General features: G+C 39.4%; 5 protein-coding genes across 8 annotated transcripts; 3 read left to right on the top strand and 2 right to left on the bottom strand.

Moving 5' to 3' along the window:
* Positions 1-326: 326 nt before the first annotated feature.
* Positions 327-937, top strand: LOC111780560 ((+)-cis,cis-nepetalactol synthase NEPS3-like). Its single transcript, XM_023660985.2, has 2 exons — positions 327-819; positions 870-937. The coding sequence occupies exons 1-2, from the start codon at positions 327-329 to the stop codon at positions 935-937; spliced, it is 561 nt and encodes a 186-aa protein (XP_023516753.2).
* Positions 879-4,087, top strand: LOC111779769 (WRKY transcription factor 72A). Of its 3 annotated transcripts, none has more exons than XM_023659903.2 (4): positions 879-1,095; positions 2,215-2,607; positions 2,813-2,926; positions 3,114-4,087. In XM_023659903.2, the coding sequence occupies exons 1-4, from the start codon at positions 1,021-1,023 to the stop codon at positions 3,864-3,866; spliced, it is 1,335 nt and encodes a 444-aa protein (XP_023515671.2). In that variant the 5' UTR covers positions 879-1,020; the 3' UTR covers positions 3,867-4,087. The 3 variants fall into 3 exon arrangements, with proteins under 3 accessions (XP_023515671.2, XP_023515670.2, XP_023515672.2); XM_023659902.2 differs by having other exon boundaries at positions 2,804-2,926; XM_023659904.2 differs by having other exon boundaries at positions 1,071-1,206; positions 2,804-2,926.
* A 216-nt stretch (positions 4,088-4,303) lies between these two features.
* Positions 4,304-7,413, bottom strand: LOC111779770 (uncharacterized). 2 transcript variants are annotated; one of them, XM_087119383.1, is made up of 6 exons: positions 6,757-7,413; positions 6,551-6,656; positions 5,490-5,835; positions 4,859-5,324; positions 4,728-4,783; positions 4,304-4,626 (listed from the first exon to the last, which is right to left on the bottom strand). In XM_087119383.1, exons 1-6 carry the CDS (start codon positions 6,797-6,799, stop codon positions 4,582-4,584), a joined length of 1,062 nt encoding a protein of 353 aa, XP_086975509.1. In that variant the 5' UTR covers positions 6,800-7,413; the 3' UTR covers positions 4,304-4,581. The 2 variants fall into 2 exon arrangements, with proteins under 2 accessions (XP_086975509.1, XP_023515673.2); XM_023659905.2 differs by having other exon boundaries at positions 6,551-6,665; positions 6,757-7,404.
* Positions 7,414-8,600: 1,187 nt separating this feature from the next.
* Positions 8,601-10,173, top strand: LOC111779771 (Galactose mutarotase-like superfamily protein). Its single transcript, XM_023659908.2, has 4 exons — positions 8,601-8,891; positions 8,983-9,032; positions 9,117-9,240; positions 9,329-10,173. Exons 1-4 carry the CDS (start codon positions 8,729-8,731, stop codon positions 10,051-10,053), a joined length of 1,062 nt encoding a protein of 353 aa, XP_023515676.2. The 5' UTR covers positions 8,601-8,728; the 3' UTR covers positions 10,054-10,173.
* Positions 10,174-10,601: 428 nt separating this feature from the next.
* LOC147787372 (vacuolar protein sorting-associated protein 29-like) lies at positions 10,602-13,633 on the bottom strand. The gene is made up of 4 exons (XM_023659907.2): positions 13,396-13,633; positions 13,113-13,272; positions 11,800-11,937; positions 10,602-11,179 (listed from the first exon to the last, which is right to left on the bottom strand). Exons 2-4 carry the CDS (start codon positions 13,242-13,244, stop codon positions 10,883-10,885), a joined length of 567 nt encoding a protein of 188 aa, XP_023515675.1. The 5' UTR covers positions 13,245-13,272; positions 13,396-13,633; the 3' UTR covers positions 10,602-10,882.
* Positions 13,634-13,675: the final 42 nt, after the last annotated feature.

Genomic DNA, 13,675 nt, shown 5'->3' with positions numbered 1-13,675 from the left:
AATTTCACACCGTGAGTACGATTTTTTCTTCATGTGTATTTATTATTGACACGAAAGAAGAAAAAAAAAACCGAAAAACGAGAAATTGCATCCAAAGAGGTAAAGAGTTGGAAAAAGAAAAAGTTATTGAAAGGCCGTCAAATCGCAGCAATCTTTACAACTCATGGCAATTATTTGTATAATTATTACTGTAATGCAACATTATCTTAATCATGGCTGAAGGTCAATTGGAGTTGTCTAAGAAGCTAGGATCACACACTATAGATAAACCCCCACCCCCTTCAGTCAAGCCTTCGTGGAATACCTGGTAGAGATCACCATTCACAATGTCGCAGTCCACGTCCAGGCCTCTCAAACTTGAAGGCAAGGTAGCTATTGTCACCGGCGGAGCAAGCGGCATCGGCGAGTCCACCGTACGTCTGTTCGCCGACAACGGCGTCAAAGTAGTCGTAATCGCCGATATCCAAGACGACCGAGGACGCCAAGTCGCCGAATCAATCGGCAGCCAAAGGTGTAGCTACATCCGCTGCGACGTAACAGACGAAAATCAAGTGCAATCAATGGTGGAATCAACGGTGAAAAAGTACGGAAAATTGGACGTGATGTTCAGCAACGCAGGAGTATTAAGCAGCCAAGACCAAACAATCCTGGACCTGGATCTCTCTGCCTCAGACAAACTGTTCGAGGTGAACGTGAAGGGGATGGCGGCGTGCGTGAAGCACGCGGCTAGGGCGATGGTTGAAGGGGGAGTAAGAGGGAGCATCGTGTGCACGGGGAGTGTGGCGGCAGCGAAGGGGAGTAGACGGAGGACGGACTACTGTATGTCGAAGCACGCAGTGTTAGGGTTGGTGCGATCGGCGAGCGTGCAGCTTGGAGGGAAGGGAATAAGGGTGAATTGCGTGTCGCCGAGTGGGGTAGCGACGGCGGCGACATGTAGGTCGCTGGGAATGGGAATGGAGGACGTCGAGAAAGCGTACAGAGGAATGTCGAGGCTGGAAGGTGTAGCGTTGAAGGCGAGTCATGTCGCTGACGCTGTGCTCTTCCTTGCATCTGATGACTCAGCCTTTGTCACGGGCCATGACCTTGTGGTCGACGGTAGTTTCGTCCCTGTCCTTTAATTTATTGGGCCTTTCGGCCTGCTTTCTCATCCCATTGGGCCTAAATTATGAATAAGTAGCAGGCCCATATCCTCATACTTGGCCCAAGGTTATTAATGGAAGCATAATTAGTCAACTAAACTCAATTAGATAATGAATATTGACTAAACCGCAATTTAATTTTTTTTTTTTTGTTAAGTATATTAATTAATTAATTAATTAATTAGTGTTATTGTTTTTAGGTTAATTAATAGAAGTGAATTTATATTAAAAGAGGAAATAAATAAAAAAAAATAAAAAATAAAGAAGGGGTGATTTTGTAATTCAACAAGTGGGTTGTTGATTATAGAAAGGTTGAAAATGATATTGACGGCATGAAAGTCAACTCCGACATTAGATATTTGTATATAGTTTTATAAATGAAATAATAATAATAGAAAAATGGAAAGATAGTTTGTTTGTGAAGTGAAATACGCAATGGTATAAGGCATGTTGGTATTTAACAAATATTTGGTCAACATATGATGATTAGGATTACGTTTAAGTAATAGATCCAACAATCTCAACCATTTCAAAAGCATAGACCAGCATGGAGAAGTAATTAAGAGTTTTTTCATGTAAAAACCAATCAAAATTTCATGTTTCATGCTTCAAGTTTCTCTATAATGGAATCTTTTGTGTTGATATGTTGAGCGTGCTAATTTTGTAATCCTTTTGCTTCATTATTTAGTTTATAACCCTTTTCGTTCATAACTCATATTCATGTATGAACATGAGTATTCTTATGCTATATAAATGCTGTTTAACATTTTTGAGATGCGAAGTGATTGTCATTTTGTATTTTGTATTTAGTTGAAGTCATTGTTTAAGAGGGATTTTGTAGTTTAAAAGTATAAAAAATACACTTATAAACACTTTGGTTACAGTAATTATCATCCAATAACAATTTCTTCTCTTTAAACCACATAAATCATTTTGTCTCTTTGTTTGATTTCTGTTTGTGGGTACGTGAGTGTGAGCGTAATCGATCTCACTTCTGCTTCCACTACCATAATTGGGTTACATCGTATCATGTCGTTTAGTTCTAAAAAACATGTTTTTTTTTTTTAATGGACAGGATGAAGAAAGAATGAAAAGGACGAAAGCAGAAATGAGGGAAGTAAGGGAAGAAAACGAGAGACTTAAGAAACGTTTGGATGAATCAATGAAGAATTACGAGACACTGAAAAGGCAGCTCCAGCTCCATGAAATGGGTCAACTCAGAGAACCAAAAAAGTCAACACAAACAACTGCAATTGCCATACGTAACCATGAGGTTGAAGAAATGGACCAAATGGTTTCACTCACATTAGGAAGAAGATTGTTCAACAACATTTCCTCACCAACAAAATCAGATCCTCAAAACGTGGGCTTTCTGGGTTTGCCGGCGCCCCCCACCGGAGAAAAACTTTCTCGGCACAATCCTCCCAAGAAACCTAGGGTTTCTGTGAGAGCCCGGTGTGATGCCCCGGTTAGTCGTCCTAAAACTTAGTTGCACGTGTCTTTGGTTCATCAGCTAAACTTTTCATTTGGTTCATATGTTTTAAAAAACCGCTACATTCTTAAGAGTGAGTTTTACGTTTTATTCTCGTTCTTAATTTCGATGAACAATCATCCAACGAGATGAAGTGGGTCGTAAAATTTTTATTCTCATTCCTTGATTCCAGTTGGTGCAGATGAACGATGGATGCCAATGGAGGAAATACGGGCAGAAGACGGCAAAAGGAAATCCTTGCCCTAGAGCTTATTATCGTTGCACAGGTGCACCCTCATGTCCCGTTAGGAAACAGGTAATTTACTCTAAATTTCATACTCTATTATAACATTTATTATAGCTATAAAAAAAACGCTATAAAAAGTTACAGACTTTTAATAATATAAGCTACAATATCGTTTTTCGTATGCTATCGTATCCACGCCAACGAAAATTAAAATATATTTCATAAAAAAGGAGTGTTTATATATGAAAATGTGCAGGTGCAAAGGAGTGTTGATGATATTTCCATACTAATCACCACCTATGAAGGAACTCACAACCATCCTCTACCTGTTTCAGCCATGGCCATGGCTTCCACCACCTCTGCTGCCGCCTCGATGCTCCTCTCGGGCCCTTCTTCATTCGCCACCGCTGCCACCGCCACCGCTGCGGCGAATCTCCATGGATTGAACTCGTATCTCTCTAACAACACAAATTCAAAGGGATTCTACTTGCCAAACTCTTCAATGCTATCTTCTTCCCTCAACCATCCCACAATCACTTTAGACCTCACTTCAAACTCTCCCTCAACTAATTATCCCCCAAAGTTTCCTCTTGATTTTGGCTCTTCTCAATACAGCTTCATGCCTTGGAACAATACTAACAGTGGCTATGGCTATGGCAATGCCAATCAAGCCGGTCATCAACAATTTTCCAAATCTTCAACTCCGCCCCCGCCATTGTCGTCACCTCTACCGGACACGATTGCAGCAGCAACTAAGGCGATTACGTCTGACCCGAATTTCCATTCGGCATTGGCAGCTGCCCTGAGCTCGATCATCGGCGGCGGGAATGGGAGCAAGACAGCTCCTCCAATGGCTAGCTATGTTGAAGAACCTCAGGGAAATGTGTGTGCATCAAGTTTAAGCTCTCAACAAGGAAGTATGGGGTTTGAGGCAGCTAAATCATTATCATGCTCCACCTCCAAGAGTCCTTCCTCATCTCCTGGGGATAGTAGAGAAAATGGCAAGTGAAAATGCGTGGATGATGAAATATTCAACATAATGAAATAACCCATTCGTATAATAGCCAGACACCAAGCAATGCAATGTACCAAGCCAGCAATGCAATGTACCAAGTTACCAGGCTTCATGGAAGTGGACTGTGAGATCCAACATCAAACTTCTTCCTACCATACACATTTTTAGAACCGTGAGGCTGATAGTAATTGATCAAAATAGATAACATTTGCTAGGAGTGACTCGGGATGTTACACAATTGGGCAGTTTGTCCTTTTAATATTTTTATAGGGTAGTTTGTCCTTTTATTCATTCTTTACACTTCACCATGCCCCAGCAGCTGCAAGATCATCTCAGAAATCAAGCAAGCCTACATCGTTGGCTTCGGGAAGATAGAAAAAGGGTGAGAGGCATGTCATGGACAAGCATATATTTAAGAGTGTTTAAAATCATTATCAGAGCACATTGATTCTATAAATTCCAAGCTGAAACACTTTAAAAACAATGGATCAACTATCAAAGATTTCAATACAATTGATGACAGTAATACCTCCTGTATATGTATCTAGCAAGAGAGGACACGACTTAGAAACTATTATGTTTATGACAAGAAGAAAGCACACACCACAGGCTGACACTTTCACTTCATCTCTCCTGTACTTGAAAGAAATCACCCTACTTCAAAACACACACAAACTACTAAGACAGGGACAAAACACTAGAATCTTCTTCATATCACTTCTTCTGTCGATGTCACTTCAATTGGTGGAGACTCCTGTAAGGACAAGAGAGAGAAAAAAAGGCAAGAGTTCATCATGCATGATGGGACGAATTGGATTAAAGATGTGTTGTGGACCTTGAGGTTAAAAGAAATACCAAATTTTCTTTGTTTGATTGCACTGAATCTTCTTCAGGGCTCGTGCTGCCTGGAGCTGCAGATAAATATAAAATATCAATCTGTTAAATTGTTGCAAATGATTAAAATAAAATGATTTTCTTGCACTCACCCTTGTTGCTGAGCTGTTTCTTTCCATGTTTCTTGGCCTTTTCCTTTACTTGAATGGGTTCTTGCTTGTTTGGCTTATGAGGCTGTTTCTTCACAGATCTTTTCGCTGTCTCTGAAGTTGAATTTGGGGCAGCATTTTTATTCCAAAATCCCCTATTCGTGGGTGTTGTAGTAAGATTTCTCTGCTTGACCCCAGTGACCGGGGTAGTAGTTTTGGTGACATCGGTGTTCAAGGATTTTGGTTTGAGTTTCCTAGGCTCCACTGTGGATGAAGAGCTATGAACTTCCTCATCTGAAGACCTTGTTCCCAATTCAGGTCCCTGAGAAAAGGTTTCAGAATCCTGCAGTTGCTCTGTTTCTTCGGCTGAATTGTAGCTTTCAAGCAAATCTTTCACCGTTTGTTCACTTTCATCAAGGTTGCAACGATCTATGTAGGACTTTAGTTCCTCACGCATCCGATGAAGAGGCTGGTTTTATATTTCATAATTACAGAGCGAAGAAAAATTTAAGAACTAATAAAGGGTTAACCAAAAGAACAGCTTTCATAATTACTAGAGGAGCCAACTTCAGTAATCCGAAAATTTCAGACTCAAAACAGAGCAAGGCAAAATTAAAGAAAACGGAATTATTACCTTGCACCCTGCCTCCAATGCAAGTTTAAAAAATCCAAGCGACACAGAATGCTTAGAAGCAGCTTCAGAGAGCTTGATCTGTGATAGCCAATATGATGTAGAAGACAATAGGTTGAATTTTTTCTTGCTTGACCGTGAAACATCAGAAACAGGTGTGTCACTTTTCCCCTGGCTTCTGGCAGTCCTTCGGACCTCTGATATTGGCGTAATGTTGCCAACTAATTTTCGAGTTGGGCTTACATTTTTAGTTGGAATAGACAGCCTTCTTGGTGGTTTAGCATATTTGTCCTTGGCAGACAGATCAAGGACTCCAACACTTTTACTCACACTGGACACAGATCTTCCCCTGAACTCGAATCAAAGAACAATTAATCTCAAGTGCTTTAAACAGGGAAGAATTTGGAATTAATGACGAACAGAACAGTTAGATACTGCACAAAGTTTTGTTGAAGATGAAGACAGTAACTAGAAACGGAAAGAAAATTCAGACTACGCAATTTCCAATGTATATCTCTGAGTGAAGAACTTAGGTAGACAAAAAAAGGAAACTACTACGGAAAAAAAGTACATTCAAAATGAAACATTGTTCTACTAGCATGCAGGCCACAGCAATGACATATCCAAAAGGCAAATCAAATAGAATTTAAAAAAAACGTCAAATACAAAAGGAAATAAAACAGGCAATTATGATTGTTTCTTGGATCATGTAATAATTCAGGTTCAGCAGATTACTGTAAAGTTGCATTTCTAAATCTTATGAAAAAATTTCACGTTCCTTCCACTCATTAAAAACGTAAGCTTCTCTCTCTTAATCTCTTCCAAACATTCATTCTAACTATTAGAAACGAGTATATAAATGAGGGAAGTTCTTATTATGATCTCAGAACAGCTATTTGAGAGTGTAATCAAGCATGATCAACGGAAATTACAGTAAAATCAGAAGATTCGTCTCAACAGAAAGATTTGAAAAGTGATGATCCACAGAAGGCTTCAAAATATCTAATCAATTAACAGATAAACATCCTCAATGAGAAATCAGAGAAGTAAACAGAAGAAAGCACCTCCTTGAAGCAGAAGAAGGAGGATTCGACAATTCACGCACAGGAGGCTTCTCCTCCTTCGACTTGGTCCCCGATCGCAAAGTATAGCGCTGAAGCTTCGGTCTCGCTGAATTTCCTAACTCATTCAAACCACAAAAGTTCAGTAAAAAAAAAGGAAAACTAGAAAAAACAGATAGAAATTTACAAGGAAATTCAGCAAATCAAACCAGGAAGTGGAGTGGATTGCTGCTCCTTGATGGATTCTTCCATGGCTCTGTTAATCTGGGATTGAAAAGTCGAATTTTCCGCTCTCTCTCCCCCGCTCCGATTGAAACGACAATGATTCTAGTTGGTATACACAAATCCTTGCGGTGAGTGGAGCTCTTGGAATGGGGAATTTATAGTCAAATTCAGAAAATGAAATAAACAGTAAAAAGGAATTAGGCGGGAAAGTAAGGAAACTGTCATCCATATCTTAAACTCAAATATTTCATGTGTGTACTCGCGCTGTGGAAACGACACGTGTAAATGTTCGAGTAAACGCTGGTTATAAAACGTTAATGATGACACGTGGAGGAGGATTAAGAGAGGAATTAAAATTCCTAACCGCGGCGCGGGAATAAAGAAGAAAACGGACGGTGGTGATGAAGAAAGGAAGGTGTCGAACGGCTACCTGACCTGCCCCACTGCGACTTGTTGATGCTTAAAGAGAAAAGGTCAAAAAACATACGCTCACAAATTCGAATTTCAAATTTAAAATTATAAGCCGTTGAGATTGAAACCGTGGCTTTGCGGTTGATGCGAAGATGAGCTCCGTCTAATGGGCCTCCTCTGGGCTTGACTAGTGGACTGACCTCTTGGGATGCGGACCCCTCAGGTTGTGTGGCCCATCTCCCACTCTGCAACCCACTCACTCATGGCCCACCTATTTGCACCAAAGTTCCAATCATGTCATTTTGGACTCTTTTAGAACAAACCATACTTTAAAATAGACATTCAACTATGAAGTATAAGTATAAAATTTAAAAATATACAATGCACATACTGAAAGCAGGACAAAGGGAAAAACGACGTCGTTTCGGTGAAGTTGATCTCAAAGAGAGAGATCTCCGGGAAGCCAATGGTTGCACGTTAGGTAACAACAAGCTATGGGAACAATTCACAGGAAGAGAGCACCTACTCTTCTATGGAGGACTGAAGAATCTACGAGGCTCCGCACTATTTCATTCTGGTCCGATGAGGATCTTAGTTGTTAGGGTATAGGGTTGGAGAGAGTAACGAAACATTCCTTATATGAGTGTGAGAATTTCTCCTTATAAGACGCGTTTTGATACGTAATGAGCAAAAACGGATAATATTTTTCAGCGGTGGGGTTGAGTTGTTACACTAGGTAACGATTGTTCGTAACTTTATTTGAAGTGCACAAAGCAAGATCTACCACATCTCAGAAACTCAAAAATTCGAAGTGCCTAAACACAAGGTCCGAATAGGAGAAGACGTGTTTCAAGCAGTGGAGAATGCAGAGACAACATTAGAGGATGTGTTCATCAAGGTCGCTGGAGGAGCCCATGAATCATTTTCTCATCTTTAGATACAAAATTCAAATGATATATCAATCATTCAAATAAATGATTTGCATAGAAACCAAATAAGATGAGCAATTAGGGTTTTACTACAAATTTGCAATCTTAAACCCTAAAATCTTATCTATATATATGATATGGAGTTCTTATCCATAATATATTGATAATAGATGTTTAAACAATAACATTTATGGTAAATTAGTAAATGGAATTTAGAAAGAAAGATGTGAAACAATCCAAAAAAAAATTAATGGCATGTTTGGAACAATAGCTTTTGTATAAATAACTTAAAATGCAGTTTAATTAAACTCGGGAAATTAATCCAAAATCAGGTAAGACCCGTTTCATTTATGGCAACAACAACGTATATGGGTAGAACAGATGGAAAAAAAGCAGGAAGAATAGGTCAGATTGGATTGGAATCGAAAAAAGATAGAAACAAAGACTCAAAACTTGATTTAGTTTCTATCTCAATCCACAAAATAGTAAAGAAAATCAGCAAATCACCAACAAACTTATCCAAAATTGGATGAATCGCTGTATATAAACATCCTGAGAGCTTCGTTTCACCCAATCAGCACATCATTTCTCCCCTTCGAACACACAGGAAGGGAAAATGGCGAAACTTCTCCCATTGATCCTTCTCACAGTTTTTGCAGCCATTGGGTTTGTTAATGGAAACGAAGTTGGCATTTACGAATTGAGAAGGGGAGATTTTTCTATTAAGCTCACCAATTATGGTGCAACCATTCTCTCTGTTATCCTCCCTGATAAAAATGGTTCGTTGGGTTCTGATTCAGACCATTCATTGCATTCAAACTTTATGATATTGTTCATGTTTTTTGTTGTGTTTTTTTTGATTTGTTGTAGGGAAGTTGGACGACGTTGTTCTTTCTTTCCCATCGGTTGATGACTTTAAAGTGAGACAATTCTGTTCTTTTGTGGGTCATTTTCTTGTAGGGAAATGAATGGAGGGGTTGATTTTGTTTTGCTTGTTTTGGCAGAGTGATCGAACCTACTTTGGGAACATTGTTGGACGTGTGGCGAATAGAATCGGAGGAGCTCAGTTTGGTATCGATGGCGTTTTTTATAAACTCATTCCTAATGATGGAAAGAACCTGCTCCATGGTCTCTGTTCTCTCATTTTCCTCTTCTTTCAACATTTTTATGTGTTGCGATCAAATTCATTGATAATTTTGATTTTGTGGCTGTTAAGGTGGGGAGAAAGGGTTTGGAGATGTGATATGGAAGGTGGAGAGTTATGAGAACGACAGCCACATTACATTCACCCACGACAGTTTCGATGGCGAACAAGGGTTTCCCGGCGATCTGCCGGTGTCAGTAACCTACATGTTGATCGATACCAACAAATTGGGAGTAAAAATGGAAGCCAAGCCCTCAAACAAACCAACCCCAGTAAACATTGCCCAACATGCTTACTGGAACCTAGACGGGCATTCGAGCGGCGACATTCTGTCACACAAAATCAAACTCTTTGCCTCAAAGATTACTCCCGTCGACGGCGAGCTCATTCCCACCGGCGAAATCGTCCCCGTTGCAGGAACCCCTTTTGATTTCTTAACCCCACGAGAGATCGGGTCGCAGATTAAGAATGTCCCCGGCGGATACGACATCAACTACGTGGTGGACGACACAGGGAGCGAGCATTTCAAGAAGGTGGCAGAGGTTTGGGGGAATGTGTCGGGGAGGAAGATGGAGCTGTGGAGTAACCAGCCGGGGGTTCAGTTTTACACTGGGAATCAGCTGAAAGAGGTGAAGGGGAAAGATGGTGCTGTGTATAAGGAATATGCAGGGCTGTGCTTGGAGACTCAGGGGTTCCCGGATTCAGTGAACCATCCTAACTTTCCGTCGCAGATTGTGACCCCGGGGCAGAGTTACATGCATGCTATGGTTTATAGGTTCACCACTCATTCTGACTGAGGCCCTTTTTCTGCTGTGATTTGGATTCATGTTTTTTCAATTCTTAAGTTTGAGCCCTGTTTCAACTTTTTCTTTACTCTTAACATGGAATGGTTTCAATATAAAATTCTTTTCGTTTCACTACTTTTTTTTATCTTTACAGTTCTTAATATTTGTAAATTCCTTTTATTTTTTCTTCAAGATCCCTATATTTCATAAAAAAAAATTATAGAAAGGTGAATTTTTTTAAGTAAATCAATTCATTAGGAAAAAAAAAACAACAAGAACCCAACCTCTAGTGTTTAAATGTAGGCTCGATATATAAGTCGGAGTTGACCAATACCTATAGGGATGATTAGAAAGACTGGGTCCCGATGTATGGTGACAATGAAAATAATCGTTTTGGGAGGGCATCGTTTTCGTTTTCTTAAGTAGCCAAGGGTCATAATTCTGGCGCTAGATTTTGATATGTAGACATTTGGATATACCCAAATCAGTCTTATCTAAGGAAGGGGAATAATACCCAATTTAATCCCACAAACACATGACAATGATATTTGAACTCGTAGTTCCATCAGAATTCACTGGATTAAACCAATTTTTTACTGAGTTCAAAACCGAGAAATGGAGGCAGGGTAACAACAAGAACAACCAAGGACTTCTGTGCAAACCTCATCACCTATCACAAAAAGTCACAAGGAGCCAGAACAGAAGACCTAAAACTCTTTTCTGGGATCAATCACCCCAGAAACAGCATCTTTGCAGCATGATTAAGCATGGTTTAACATGCATCACAACTCCAGAAAAGAAATAACTTCATATGTTTTATATAAATGCCAATTTGTTCCGGTCAATGAGCTGGCGTGGTTGTCTTCTTGAAATCAATCTTGTCTACCTTAACCTCCCCGTCGATCAGTTCGTAAACGTAGACCACAACACGAAGGCCATCGATGTCCATGAGGACAAAGCTCGGGTTGACATCATATGTGATGCTGCTATATGCACCTGTTGCAGATCCAGGGTTAATCACCACACCTCCCTCATGTTTGTAAGCTGTAAATTGATGGGTATGACCAGTGACAAGGATGTCTACGTCTAACTGCCTCTGCATCATGGCGAGTGAGTCTAGGTCTCCCCATGGAATAACCTAGCCAGCCAGTAACAAATAGAATTCATGGACATGATGTGAACTACCACAAAGAGTAGGCAGAATTCTACAATGTTACACCACCTATTTGCTAATGTTGACTTCTGGCAGAAAATACTGTAGAGCAGAAGTTTTGTTTGAACCTAGTTGAAAAACAACTTTGTGTTCATGGTTACTAGAGAATGAATCAGAAGTTGCAATATTCAGGCTCTTAAGTTTATGATTCTAGATACGGAAAGAAGAAAGCAGGAATGTGTTAGGAATGCAACTAGGAATGTTATAAGGGTATGTTACACATTAATTTGGGAGGTGGATATCGAGTTTCGTTATAAATAGAGGGTATTAAGCATTTGGTGGGTGAATTAGGGCTTGGAAGGGATCTTGCATTACTTGTTTACACTTTAGTTTTTGGTGTTTTCTTATGTTTTCTGCGTTTGGAAACCTAACAGAATCTCAAGCCAATCCCATTAGTAATAGAAGCACTGTATCCGAACCATTCATAATGATCCCTCACAATAGTGAAAATCTAAACATAATTTTTTGGCTAGTAACATGGATTTTGTTATTTGTTAAACAAAAAATACGGAATGATGATTATGAAAAAGTGCAACAAACCATACCTGATGCCCATGGCACAGACCCAACTTAAATTGTCCAATAGTCAGAGTTTTTGTCTCGGGATACCGAGTCTCCTCATCATATTCACCCCGTGTAATGTGCAAATCAGGGCAAATAGTTTTCAAGTAGTCGTGAACTTCCTGGAAACATCATTAGAAAACTTTGTACCATCAAACAATTTTTCTCCCAAGGAAATATAAACCAATTGAACAACAAAGCTCCACTTCTTGTACGAATAAATTAAACAAAATTATATGCAAGTTGGTGCTAAACAAAATGATCAAATCCCCAAAAGTCTGAACTCATATATGATGAACAGAGATCCAAATAGAGGCCATGAGATATATAGTACAAGCAAGTTTCCCTAAATAGGCTTCTGAATCCACAGTTTTCTATTTCATTACATCTAAGATCTTCTATGAGTTATCACTAAGCTTAACATTTGGACTTAAAGCACGAGAAAATATTAAACATAGTTCACTGTTAAAAGTTGTAAAAATTTCGTTGGAAAACTAGAATAACCAAGGGTCCAGTACACACAATGGAGAAACTTTGGTTATTGCAGTTCAAGTACAAGATTGGGGTGAGCTTAAATGCTGGTTAGCTAAGCACTTCAATAAATAGATAAACAGGTGACTGAACTGCTACCCTAGGTTAGTGTTGTTACAACCACCATAACAGAATACTAAGATACTTGTGCAGTTCACTGCATATTCCCTTAGAAAGTCATCCAAATCTTGAACAAATCCAATGGTACAAAAGGATGTTAACAGTAGCCTCTTCACTTACTTAGATGATGGATCCTTGGGAGACTTAAATATGATATGGTCAGCATCAAATAAAAAACAGAAGAATTACGTACTAATTGAAGAAAAAAATTTTGAAATCAGACCCAAGAATAAGTAGGATCATCAGTAGGATTAATGCTATGGGGAAGAATCAATGCTAGGATATGACAGATTGACATGAAAAGTTAGAGTTCGACAATTAAGGGGGTGACACATTAGTCTACGTAGTTTATATATCTAATACACGTTTCCTAGAGTTCATAAGCCACAATGTAACCCGACAACGTATAGAAAACAATAGTGGATTTAGTAATTCAAAACATAGTCTAATGGTGTTTCTGTCAATTAACATGTATTGGAAGTTGATTCTAAATGGTCTTCCAGATGCACCAACAGAGGCAGATAAAAAGTTCCAGTAAGATATTACATTCCGCGACCGAAAAGAAGAACAATTCAGGACACCAAGTACCACAATAGAAGTCGCTGGAAAGATAAAAATCCAGAAAGAAGATTTGATTTGAACATACTTTGATACAAAGGTTTCCAGTGCAGATGATGTGCTGGATCTTGCCAGGAACAAGCATAGACTTAAACTTCTCGGGGAGGTCAGGGGCTCTATGCGGTATATGTAAATCCCCCAAAGCCAACACCAACACCATCCTCACTCCAAACCCACTTTCTACAATTCTGTCAAATAAAAAAAAATAAAAAAAATTAATGTTTCAGCGAAGAGAGACATACGAAGACGCTGATCGTCTGAGAAATTGAGCATAAAATCTGAATCACAAAGAATTTCCCGATCATTAATACCAGAGGGGTTTGATTAATTGGCGGAAGCTGGCATGAAAATGCCTCTCCGTAACTCTTGAATGTCGCTTCTCGATTGGCTTCTGGAACCTTCTCCTTGTTCTTGCTTCTTCCCTTCTGGTGCCTGGGCAAGAGTTTACGAGTCTGCAATCGGAGCGATTTCGTGATTAACACGTAGAAAATAGGAATTGCGAAGGGAAATGTTGAATCGGGGGGTGAGAATCGGTACCGGAGGAGGTCAAATCACGATACTATGATATGCTGTTCTTGACATTACCCTGGA

The sequence above is a fragment of the Cucurbita pepo genome, chromosome 18, assembly GCF_057944985.1.
Source record: "Cucurbita pepo subsp. pepo isolate OVF chromosome 18, ASM5794498v1, whole genome shotgun sequence".
In the NCBI taxonomy this organism is placed as follows: domain Eukaryota; kingdom Viridiplantae; phylum Streptophyta; class Magnoliopsida; order Cucurbitales; family Cucurbitaceae; genus Cucurbita; species Cucurbita pepo.
The sequence above is the reverse complement of the archived record's forward strand: the minus strand, read 5'-3'. Positions and strand labels throughout refer to the sequence as shown.